The sequence below is a fragment of the Populus alba genome, chromosome 13, assembly GCF_005239225.2.
Source record: "Populus alba chromosome 13, ASM523922v2, whole genome shotgun sequence".
NCBI classification, from domain to species: Eukaryota; Viridiplantae; Streptophyta; class Magnoliopsida; order Malpighiales; family Salicaceae; genus Populus; species Populus alba.
Window position 1 is genome coordinate 11,523,035 of NC_133296.1, and position 10,966 is coordinate 11,534,000.

Consider the following 10,966-nt stretch of genomic DNA (forward strand, 5'->3'; position numbering starts at 1 on the left):
TTAGAACAATTTCTATTTTATTGTTTAAGGGTTTCTTCTTCATGTGTTTTTTTTTTTTTTCAACTAAAAAAAAGAAAATGGCAAGTTATGGGGTTTCCTGTCACTCTTATAAAATATTTAACAATCTAACACTATTTATCTGAAATATCTTGTACTTATTTTATATAAATAAAACAAGGAAAAATACTAGCGTTACTATCAAATTTCATCTATTACTCTTTATCTTTTGAACTCTTATTGTTTTATTGTTTAAGTGTTTTTTTTTCATGTATTTTTTTTTTTCAACTAAAATAAGGAAAATGCGGATCATAGGGATTTCCTATCACTCTTATAAAATATTTAGCGATCTAGCATTATTTATCTGAAATATCTTATGCTCATTTTATATAAATAAAATAAGGAAAAATACAAGCATTATTGTCAAATTTTATCTGTTACTCTGTCTCCTGAACTTTTTTTTTTTTATTGTTTAAGATTTCTTCTTCATGTATTTTATTTTTTTCAACTAAAATAAGAAAAATACAGGTCATAGTTCCATATCACCATTATAAAATATTTAGCAATCTAATATTGTTTATCTAAAATATCTTATGCTTATTTTAATATAAATAAAACAAGGAAAAATACCATCGTTATTTTCAAATTTCACTTGTTACTCTCAGTCTTTTGAACTTTTATTGTTTTATTGCTTAAATGTTTTTACTTCATGTATTTCATATTTTTCACCTAAAACTAGAAAAATAAAAGGTTATGGTTCTCTATCACTATCACCCTTATAAAATATTTTGCAATTTAACATTATTTATCTTAAATATTTTATGCTCATTTTGTGTAAATAAATCAAGAAAAAATACAAGTGGTATTGTTAAATTTATTGTTACTGAAGTTTAAGCCTTATAGAAGGTTATTGTTACTGTATATCTTTTTAATTTTATTGTTTTATTACTTATGAGTTTCTACTTCATGTATTTTATTTTTTTCAATTAAAATAAGAAAAATGACAAGTTATTAGATTCCTTGTCGCTTTTATTTGTTTTTTTTAGCAATTTAGCTTTATTTATGTAAAATATCTTATGCTTATTTTGTATAACTAAAATAAAATAAAAATATATATTAAACACATCTTGTTACTCTAGAAATTAAGTTAGTTTATGATAAAATTTTAATTTTAAGAAGCATTAACCAGGTCTTTTAAAGTGATATAAAGATTATAAATATTAAAATGAATAACAATTAGGTCGATATATTAATTTATGAAATCATATAGATTAAAGGCTAATGAATCTCAACTTATCACTCATGCACCACCCTAGTTATAAGATTCGGCTTTGGCTTAACATGTCAATCCGGTAACTCAAGGCTCGGCTTGCGGCGAGTGGCTCCCGGCAAGTCAGTGAAAAAACATATTTTTTGCTTCTTTTTTTTTAATTAAATTTAATTACCAGAAACTGTATGTTATAAAAAGTGAAAATTTGAAGGATTTTATTTGAAAAGTGATGACTGCATTAAGAGCATTTCAACCTCTTAAGAATTTTTAGTAGTAATCAATTGAATTCATGATTTCTATTGTTTTGCCATAAAAATGGTCGTAGGTCAAATGCATTTGGTTTCTTAAACCAGCAATGAAACATCTGATTTGTTTTCGGGACAGTAACAATCCAAGTTTTTCGTTGTTTCATTTGCACTTTCTTGTTTCCATGGCTGCTTTTTTCTCTGCATAAAAATCTTCTCACCTGGGCCTACTTAGTGAGTATCTTTCTTCCATGTTTGGTCCGCTTTCAGCATAACCACCACACATAATCATGTCCTTGTTATCTCCAAAATCCTCTCCTTTCTCCCTCCATCCCTCCACCACTTCACCCGCCCCAAACAATAGTTTTTCTTTCCCACTCACTTCAATTCCAGTTTCCACACTAAACCGCAAACACCCACTTAAATTCTTCAGCAATAGGAACTGGGTTTGTCTCAGAAAAAGAATTCATGTCAAATCTCCTGATTCTGATACAACTGAAAGTGTCTCAGCTTCAAGTGATGGCTCATCATCATCATCAAGTACAACTAGTTTCTTATCTTTTCTTTGCCCTCTTCTCAAGCTCTTTTCTGTAAGTGTCTTCAACAGCTCCTAACTAAAGATATCAACATTTGCGTTTCACTTGTTAAACATTTTACATGCATTCTGCTGAAACTCTCATGTTATATACTAAACTGGATTGGAACATAAAAGTTTTGATCTTGGCTATGAAGTTTAAACTTTTTCTTTCTGTTGGTCCATGTGCAATATAAAAGAAAACTTGTGTTTTTATAGTGTATGCAATACATACTTCTGTTGAGATTGAAATCTTATCGTGTAAGGACATAATCCTTATAATCATTCAGAAATTTAGGGGTTTAAAATGATCCTTTTGTGCTTCATTTAATTAGGGTCTGGTTATTTCTTGCAGGGAGGTGATCCTTCTCAAGAACGGAATTATACTTTAGAGGTAATCTCTTCGGACAGTTCCCTTGGTTTAGCATCTATTGTTTGCTGTTTGCTTGCTGTTAACAGTTCATTAACAATAATTTTCTCTTTTAGCCCCGTCGCTATTGTTGGTTTCAGTTGATATTCCTGCTCAATTTGAATTAGAATTTTTTGAAATGACATACACCATAGTCTCATTTTTTTTTCAGGAACTTTCCATTGTAGGCATTGAATGCATGATTAGGAAATGCTTAAATTCCTGAACAATTTTATTTATTGGTATTTGTTGTTTAATAGTAGGTAGCAACGTCTTCCTTGTCTACCTTGGCACGACTTCCATGGGGATCAAGATCACTATCAGAGAATTTGAACAACCAAGAGACAACCATTTCAGATCCTCCTAAACCTTTGCAACTGTATGAATTTGGTATGTTTCGTTCCAAGGGCATGGTCAACATTCCAATAACAATGTTGTTCATACTGCATGATATGTAGAGAATGTACCTTTTCTTCCTCTTTTTAAGTGGATCAACAATATTTAACCATATGATCTATGCCATTGTAGTGTATAATCGATAGACCATGATTTAGTAGCAAATTATTTATTCATCAGACTCTAGCATGTGCTAGGACTTACATGCTTTTAACTCAGTTTTTATGCTATGCGGTACATTTATGATTAGTGATGGCTTAATATTTTGAAAAAGGTTATTGCTTGTTTTGTTAGGATTGGGATTTTCAAATTAAAATTGAATGTTCTTTTTGTACAGAAGCATGCCCCTTTTGCAGGAGGGTTCGAGAGGCAATGACTGAGCTAGATCTTTCCGCAGAGGTGAGGAATGACCTTCTATTTATTTCAGGGTGGCTTGGTTGTGATGTTGATATAGGTTGTAGCCTTGCAGACAAGTTTAATTGCTGTCTTATTATCCCAATAAAGTCTCATAGTTCACATTTTATCTTTCTATTACGAGCTAAGCACACATCCCTTCCCAATTTCCTGGTATTGCCCACCTTTCAGTGTTGAATACCCAAGAGCTTATTTGCCTTGAGGCTAAGACGATCATGGCATTTTTCATAATCTCCTTCTGGTGAACATATTATCATCCTGATTAAGAATAGGAAGTGAATCTTTCATAAGATTTGAACTCAGTTATCATCATTTTACATTTTAGGCTCCAAAAGAAAATCAAGATAAAATAAACATGCTGTTTCTAAAAAACAATTCCTAGATTTTTTTGCAACATTGACAATCAGCATGGAGTCTTGAACGTATCCAATTTGTGCTGTACCCCTTCAACTAATTAAACATGCATTTGCAGTGTATCATACACCATCTGCCTATCATATAATAAGTCTATGTTTGTGGTGTGATACTTTAACCTTTTGAGTTGCCCTGGTATATCACAATAATGTAGTTATGATATTGAAAATATGATATAAAATCAGTTGGATTTTAAAGCAGTTTGTTTCTGAAGAAGGTCATATCTTCAGGTTGGATCCAATTGCACCTCAGATTATAGTGAATCTTGTTCATTTTCAGCCTTGACTACTTTCTATGTAGAGAAAGTGAAAAGGCCAGAAAAATGACAGAACACAATGATAAAGTCTAGGGCTTACTATCACTGAGTTCAGGTTTGACCTAGTACTCATCTTTAAAATGCAAAATAGACATGGAGTTGAATTTATATGTTCTATCTCAAGTCCCTTCCCTGTTTCGGTAACTTAAATATGAATTCTTTGAAAAATGGTTTTCATATATTTTTTCTCATTTAGTCCTTTGATATGTATGTACAGGTATATCCTTGTCCAAAAGGCTCTGTAAGGCATAGGGAAATAGTCAGAAAAATTGGTGGTAAAGAGCAGTATGTGATTCCTTCAGTAAGATTTTATATTATTTATTTGTGCTTTATGTGAATTTATGATAAGCTGTATTGCTGTTGCATTAAGTCACAATAGGTCTCTGGACTTTTTTGATCCTTTGTGTGGAGTCATGACCGTTCATATCAAGCCAGGAATGCAAAAATTAAGTACATACCACATATTTAACATGCCATTTGGTGGAAGGTTGCCTTTTCATGGGGTTGATTTCTTAATCTCTATTTCTAACTTGTGTTATTGAAGCTCAGGCATGAAGCTTATTTGTTTGAATCTTGCTCTGTTTGCATTATTTCCTTCTTCTTTTTTTGCTTCTCTAATTGCTTTAATCACAAAAATTTTCCATGCAGGTTTCCTTTTCTCGTTGACCCAAACACTGGTGTTTCAATTTATGAAAGTGGTAAGTGATGAAGCATCATTTTGTGCAAGTTATGGGGCCTAGATTAATAATTACTAAATAGCTGGCCTTCCAAGTATTGTTGCTTCTCCAATTGCCAATACTAAATAGTTGGCCTCAATGATGCATGGCAATAAAAAAAAAGTGATTAATTATGGGAAAAAAGCTTACCTCTCCCTCTATTTCAATCTGTTGTTTATCAATTAATTTGTTGCAAACTATTGGTCTCTTTGGTCAGCAAGATTAAAAATTTACACATTAATATTTAAGTGAACTCGTTTCCTCTCCTGGGGATTGCATAAAGAGGAATTATCATCGTGTATGCTAGGGCTGTGAAGTAGGATAATAGGCAGCCCAGAGATCTAAAGATCCCATGTAGAGCGGTTTTGTAACTATTGGCTATGCCTCGTGCATTAACTGAATTTTTGTTTGAAGTTCCATCTAATAGGTTTTTCGGTATAGTAGTTCTGGAAATAGATATTCCTTTAAGAAGTCAGGCTGGTATGTTACGAGAGTCCTATTTGCATAACCTTTTAAATGATTGCTCCTTCAACTGTTGTAAATTCTTTGCATAGAATAGGTGCAATCATCTAAAAGATGATCAAGTTTCTGCTTAAAATGCTTATGTTATTGACCATTGTATCTTTTACTTTTTGGGTTTGTTTGGAGTTTGAATAAATTGCTTAGGAATTGAGATGGAAACATAAGTAATGGATATAGTATGTATATCTAATAGATCCTTCTTTCCTTTCCCTTTTGTTTTGTTTTGTTTTGTTGATCTTGCATTTTCCCGTTAAAGTTCATTTGTGTTTTTGGGTACTAAAATGCAAAAATCTTTGGGCAGGAAAAAAAAAAAAGGATATGAAATTAATCTTCTCACCATTGTCATTGGTTATGAGCACTGAATGTATGTAATAAATTTTGTGAGGGGACGTAACATGAACCTGGTAGTGTTATCAACGTCATTGTTATGGGAGAATGTTACATATTTTCACAGCCAAGTTGTATGACACATCATTTTCATACTCGTTTTGATAGGTGACATTGTGAAATACCTATTTCAGCAATATGGTAAAGGTAGAAGTCCCTCAATGGGTCTCTTGGAAAGGTAATGATCTCCAAAATTAGTGAATTGGTCATGGTTCTGTTCTCTTTTCCCTTGTCTAACTTGGCTATTCTCTCTAGCACATTGTTTACAGGATGGATGCCAACAATTCTTCGAGCAGGTAGAGGAATGACCTTGTGGGAAAAGGCCAGACTAGATCCACCATCCAAGAAGTTGGAACTTTTCTCATTCGAGAACAATCCAGTAAGCAAATGGTTTTGAATTCACTGTTGACACTATTAGTAATGAAACTGACATTGCGGTAACTGGTATCTTGAAACACTAGTTTCCTTCTCTTGAGTTTGAGACGGCAAGTGCTAGGACCTATTTGGTTCATATTTTAAAACTTGGTTTCAAAACTCATTTTTTTAGCTGTTTCAGATTGTACCTTTAGTTCTCTTCTGAACACTGTTTTTGACAGACAAAAGAAATTTAAATCTAGTGATTATCAAACTTGATTCAGAACCCTAGCAGTTTCAGATTGCATTGTTGTTTGAAGCTCCATTAAGAACTGTGTTTTTGACAGAAAGAAAAACTTAATTTATTAAGGAAAGGTAACGAGGAGAAGTTATCATGAAATTAGAGCAATATTATTCCAAAAACATTTTCTTGACCTTTGTTCGTGTACTTTTAAATTAAGAGCTACTACATTCCTGCGCCCAATTTTTCCATCATGAGATGACAGTTTTATGGATTAACTTTCTAAGTTTTGTAACTATCAGATGGATAGTTGGGCCAAAATAAATGCTAATTCTCAAAAGCACATGTTGTAATAGACAGTATACTCAGATTTTTTACCTTTTAATACCCGGCCAAAATAAGCAAGAATTTTGCATCAATTTTGTGCTGTATATAATATGTTATCATCCTGTCTTTTCCTTCTTTATAGTATGCAAGACTTGTGCGTGAGGCACTATGTGAATTGGAGCTTCCATATATCCTTCAAAATGTCGGAACAGGGTCTCAGCGAACAAAGTTACTAGTTGATTCATCTGGATTCCAAGAGGTCAGCTTCAGCCTTCGCAGAATATCTACGTTATTTACAATTTTTAGTCAGTCTCTGTTTTTTGTTTGTCTTGAAATGTATTTTTCTGCTTGCCATAATGCTGCATCATATGCCTGCCGCCTGCATTTGTTAATGATTACAGTGCCCTACAACACGCTCAAGGCTCTTGAACCTAACTTGGTAGCAGTGCTTACCTCCTCGTATAATCATTTATCTTTCTTTGCATATATTATTTGGGACCGGGCAATAAATACACAAATTTTCTTTCCCCTTTGTATCATACAGGTGCCTTACTTGATTGATCCAAACACCGGTGCGGAAATCGGTGACTATAAGAAGATATTGGCTTATTTGTTCCAAACATATTCTGCAGCAGCAACATAGTTTCAACACCTGAGTCCTGAATGTGAGAAAGAGGAGCTTTTTCACAATTGACAAGCGAGTGTTGCTGCGCATGTGTAGACGAAACAAAATTAGCTGCAAAGAAGTTGTTACATTGATAGAACGAGACCCGCAAGCTTATTGTACGGAGATGAGAGAGAGATCATGTTCTTCCGCTTCAATTTTGTGCTGAATATGCAAGGTGGATGGGACCAACAAATGAGTAGAAGTTCTACTGTAGAACCCAATGAACTTGGTTCCAGCAGAGGTTGTATATGCACCAATGTAGTAGTATAAGATGATCAAATCGTTCACTTGCAGCTCTGGCATCTGCTCATCACTTGTCGAAACATCATCTGAATCACAACTTGGTTTAAACAACATAAAGATCGATCCTAGGCTGGAAGGTTAGATGAATCCATAATCAATCCAATACTCCTCACTCACTGGTTTGCCAAACGCATTAGTCAGGCACTAGAACGAACACAATTTCAGCGAAGCACCATCATGCTACACGTTGAACCTTCGGGTTCCACACATGAGGGCGAGACAGTGTTAAGAAATCTCAAGAAGTAGGGATCGAAGTGTAGAACTTTCTAAACTATAGGGTTAAATATATACTTTGGTCGTGTCCCCTCAGCTCCCCACCTTGGTTGTATCCTCCGCCCAGCACAGCACCAAATCCATTTATATATATAATCATAGTCAAATCAAAACCACTCAAACGCAAACAATAATCCTTCTTTCGTCGACCAAACCCTAACAGTACGTCCAATGGCCGCCTCGATCTCCATTTCCAGACTCATCCTCTCCTCTCCAACCCAAATCTCCACCACCGCTGCCACAGCCAAATCTTTCCTCTCATCTCTACCCCTCAAACCCAACCGCCTACCCAAGCCCCTGAGAACCACCACCAGAAAATTCTCCACTATCTCCGCCACCATTTCTGTCGGGGACAAACTCCCAGAAGCCACCCTCTCCTACTTTGACTCCGAAGGAGAGCTCCAAACCACCACTATCTCCTCCCTAACATCCGGGAAAAAATCAATCCTTTTCGCAGTCCCGGGCGCCTTCACCCCAACATGCTCCCAGAAACACCTTCCAGGTTTCGTGGAGAAGTCGGCAGAGCTAAAGTCAAAAGGGGTAGACACAATCGCGTGTATATCAGTGAACGACGCGTTTGTGATGAGAGCATGGAAGGAGAATTTGGGGATAAAAGATGATGGAGTGCTGCTTTTGTCTGACGGGAATGGGGATTTTACAAAGGCAATAGGGTGTGAGTTGGATTTGAGTGACAAGCCAGTTGGGCTAGGAGTGAGGTCAAGGAGGTATGCGTTGTTGGCTGAAGATGGGGTTGTCAAGGTTCTTAATTTGGAGGAAGGTGGAGCTTTTACTTCCAGTGGAGCTGAGGATATGCTCAAGGCTCTCTGAATCTTCTTTTGCTTTCGGGTTCCTCTCTTGTCAATAAATAATAAAAACTTGAATCCCTGTGCTGTGTTGTGCTCTGTTTTGATGTGGAGAATCCTCTGTTTCCATATTTGAAATATGTGATGGGATCAAGTGCATCTTCTACTTCTGATCAGCTTTTAAGTGCATCTTTTCATAAGATTGGAACTCAACTGTTGGAATGCAAACATTTTTTTAATTACATGCCATGCCATTTGGAGGAAGATTGCCTCTCTTTTTTCCATGGGGTTTCGTTTCAAACTTTTGCATCATTGAAGCTCAAGCGTGAAGCTTGCTGGTTTTGAGTCCTGCTCTGTTGCATTTCTTATTTCCTCTTTTTTTGGCCTTTAATTGCATAGACGCTAGCCCTAACACTCGTGTTTCAATTTCAAAAAAATACAAAATTTTACCAAATAATGTTTTGATCGCACTGCTAAACACCCTCCGTGGTTGATAATCAGTAATCTTTTGTTACTTTGTAAACATCATCAAAATCCAAATTGGATCCTGGAACAAACCTTTATTGAAGATTTTATAAAAGTACAGAAAAAACAAAAAAAAAAAATCATGAACTCCAAAGAAAAGATCATCTAGCATGACACGAACAGGGTCAGCAAAACTTTGTTTATAGAGCAGATTCATGGTGATAAAGCATATAACGAGCAACATTGTTAAGAGCAGAAAAACATTAACAAGCTTACTCGTACTTGATGGTGAGTGAACTCCTGCTACAGCCACAAGATTTTGCTACTACAACATAGAACTGCATTACTCTTATCTCTCGTAGATAATGAAATTTATGCCATTACTTGACTATAACAAATTATGCATTGTGCACATTAAATCCTCAACCTCTCTGCATTTTTTTTTTTTTATCACTTTTGAGATAAGCTTTTCCTTTATAATTGTAAATCCTCAACATCTCTGCACAGTACATTTTTTTTTTTTTAATTTCTGTAACATTTAACATATAATAATTAATTCCTTAATTAGTGTCTTTATAATACCTGTTAACTTGAATGGGTATATCTCGTAATTAATTTTTTTTAACAAAAACCTAGAGAAAGAGAAGATTTTACTATATCCCTATAAATAAATCATTATTCATTGGAATAGTTATTTAACAAAATTACCCTTAGTTTAAAAATTGATCTTTTCACCGTGAGAAAATTGTCTTGCAAAGTTAATGTGGTAAATTTGTTTTTTAGGTGATATTACTAATTTAACCCTAGAATAAAAAAATAAAACCTTTCAATCAAGGGTGTTATTATTTTTTTAATTTTTTTAAATAGTAAAATTAATTTGTTGCTTTTAAAAACAAAATCAACACAACTTTCTCACAAAGGTTTTATTGTCATTTTACATTGATTTTATTGTCAATGTGAATGCTTCTTAGATGTATTATTGCATTTGATCATATAATAAATATTATTTTAAAAAACAATGCTAGTGCGTGTTGAGTGGGCATTCCCCGCACCTTTTAGATAACATGTCCAAGATCGTTTGATCACCAAACACTGCCTTTCATGGTCGTGTTTGAAAGGTCTTCACATTCCCTCCATGATAGGGTTGTGTTTACGCCAAAATCATCTCTAGTTTGACACTAGAATCGTTTCTTTTTTTCTTCTTCTTGTATCCCTCCTTAATCCCATGCTAAACCCTTCAAGATTTTAGACCGTCCTTTTTAATTTTTTTTCCCTTTCACATTTGATCCTCATCCATATACGTTGAAAAAAACATTTGGTTGGCCTGCATCAAGGTGAGGCCACAAATCTAGCATGCGACTAAGGTCATGTTTGATATTGAGGTATATGATGCTTTTCAAAAAAAATATTATTTGAAAATATATCAAAATAATATTTTTTTATATTTTTAATATTAGCACATCAAAACGATAAAAAAAACACTCAAAAAATTATTTTGAGGCTTTTTTAAAAAAAATCATTTTTTTTTTTAAAACCAACCCCACCTCAAAAAAATGCCTAAGATCTCAAGTTTTGAAGGTTCTATGCATCCATCCTTTGTTTTGGACTAAGTTGAATAATAATTTTAAGAATCACGCTGAATTTGTAAGAATAACATTCGTTTTGGACAAGCTTGGGCAGATGATCGTTTGTTGTTCAAATTGAAAGTTTAAGGACGTGTTTGAAAAGTCTTGGAGTACTTGATTCGATATGTGAGAAATGGTTATCAATAGGGATCCAGAATGTTCTTATTTAAATGTGGGCTGGATTGTTTTGGTTCAAGTTGGGCTCAATAAGCCCAGTATAAAAAGGGAAAGAAAGCGCCCTTTTTGGA

General features: G+C 34.2%; 2 protein-coding genes across 2 annotated transcripts; both read left to right on the forward strand.

Moving 5' to 3' along the window:
• Nucleotides 1-1,499: 1,499 nt before the first annotated feature.
• LOC118035496 (uncharacterized) lies at nucleotides 1,500-7,633 on the forward strand. The gene is made up of 10 exons (XM_035041084.2): nucleotides 1,500-2,102; nucleotides 2,442-2,480; nucleotides 2,759-2,885; nucleotides 3,229-3,290; nucleotides 4,253-4,320; nucleotides 4,684-4,733; nucleotides 5,769-5,838; nucleotides 5,916-6,039; nucleotides 6,725-6,841; nucleotides 7,127-7,633. Exons 1-10 carry the CDS (start codon nucleotides 1,803-1,805, stop codon nucleotides 7,223-7,225), a joined length of 1,056 nt encoding a protein of 351 aa, XP_034896975.1. The 5' UTR covers nucleotides 1,500-1,802; the 3' UTR covers nucleotides 7,226-7,633.
• Nucleotides 7,634-7,920: 287 nt separating this feature from the next.
• Nucleotides 7,921-8,864, forward strand: LOC118035497 (peroxiredoxin-2E, chloroplastic). Its single transcript, XM_073403979.1, has one exon. The coding sequence runs from the start codon at nucleotides 7,997-7,999 to the stop codon at nucleotides 8,651-8,653; it is 657 nt and encodes a 218-aa protein (XP_073260080.1). The 5' UTR covers nucleotides 7,921-7,996; the 3' UTR covers nucleotides 8,654-8,864.
• Nucleotides 8,865-10,966: the final 2,102 nt, after the last annotated feature.

Bases quoted from the DNA above. Each gene is read 5' to 3' on its own strand.
- LOC118035496 (XM_035041084.2), top strand. From the start codon at position 1,803: ATGTCCTTGTTATCTCCAAAATCCTCTCCTTTCTCCCTCCATCCCTCC. The intron at 2,481-2,758 runs GTAATCTCTTCG...GTTTAATAGTAG, and splicing joins AACGGAATTATACTTTAGAG to GTAGCAACGTCTTCCTTGTC. The intron at 2,886-3,228 runs GTATGTTTCGTT...CTTTTTGTACAG, and splicing joins TTTGCAACTGTATGAATTTG to AAGCATGCCCCTTTTGCAGG.
- LOC118035497 (XM_073403979.1), top strand. From the start codon at position 7,997: ATGGCCGCCTCGATCTCCATTTCCAGACTCATCCTCTCCTCTCCAACC.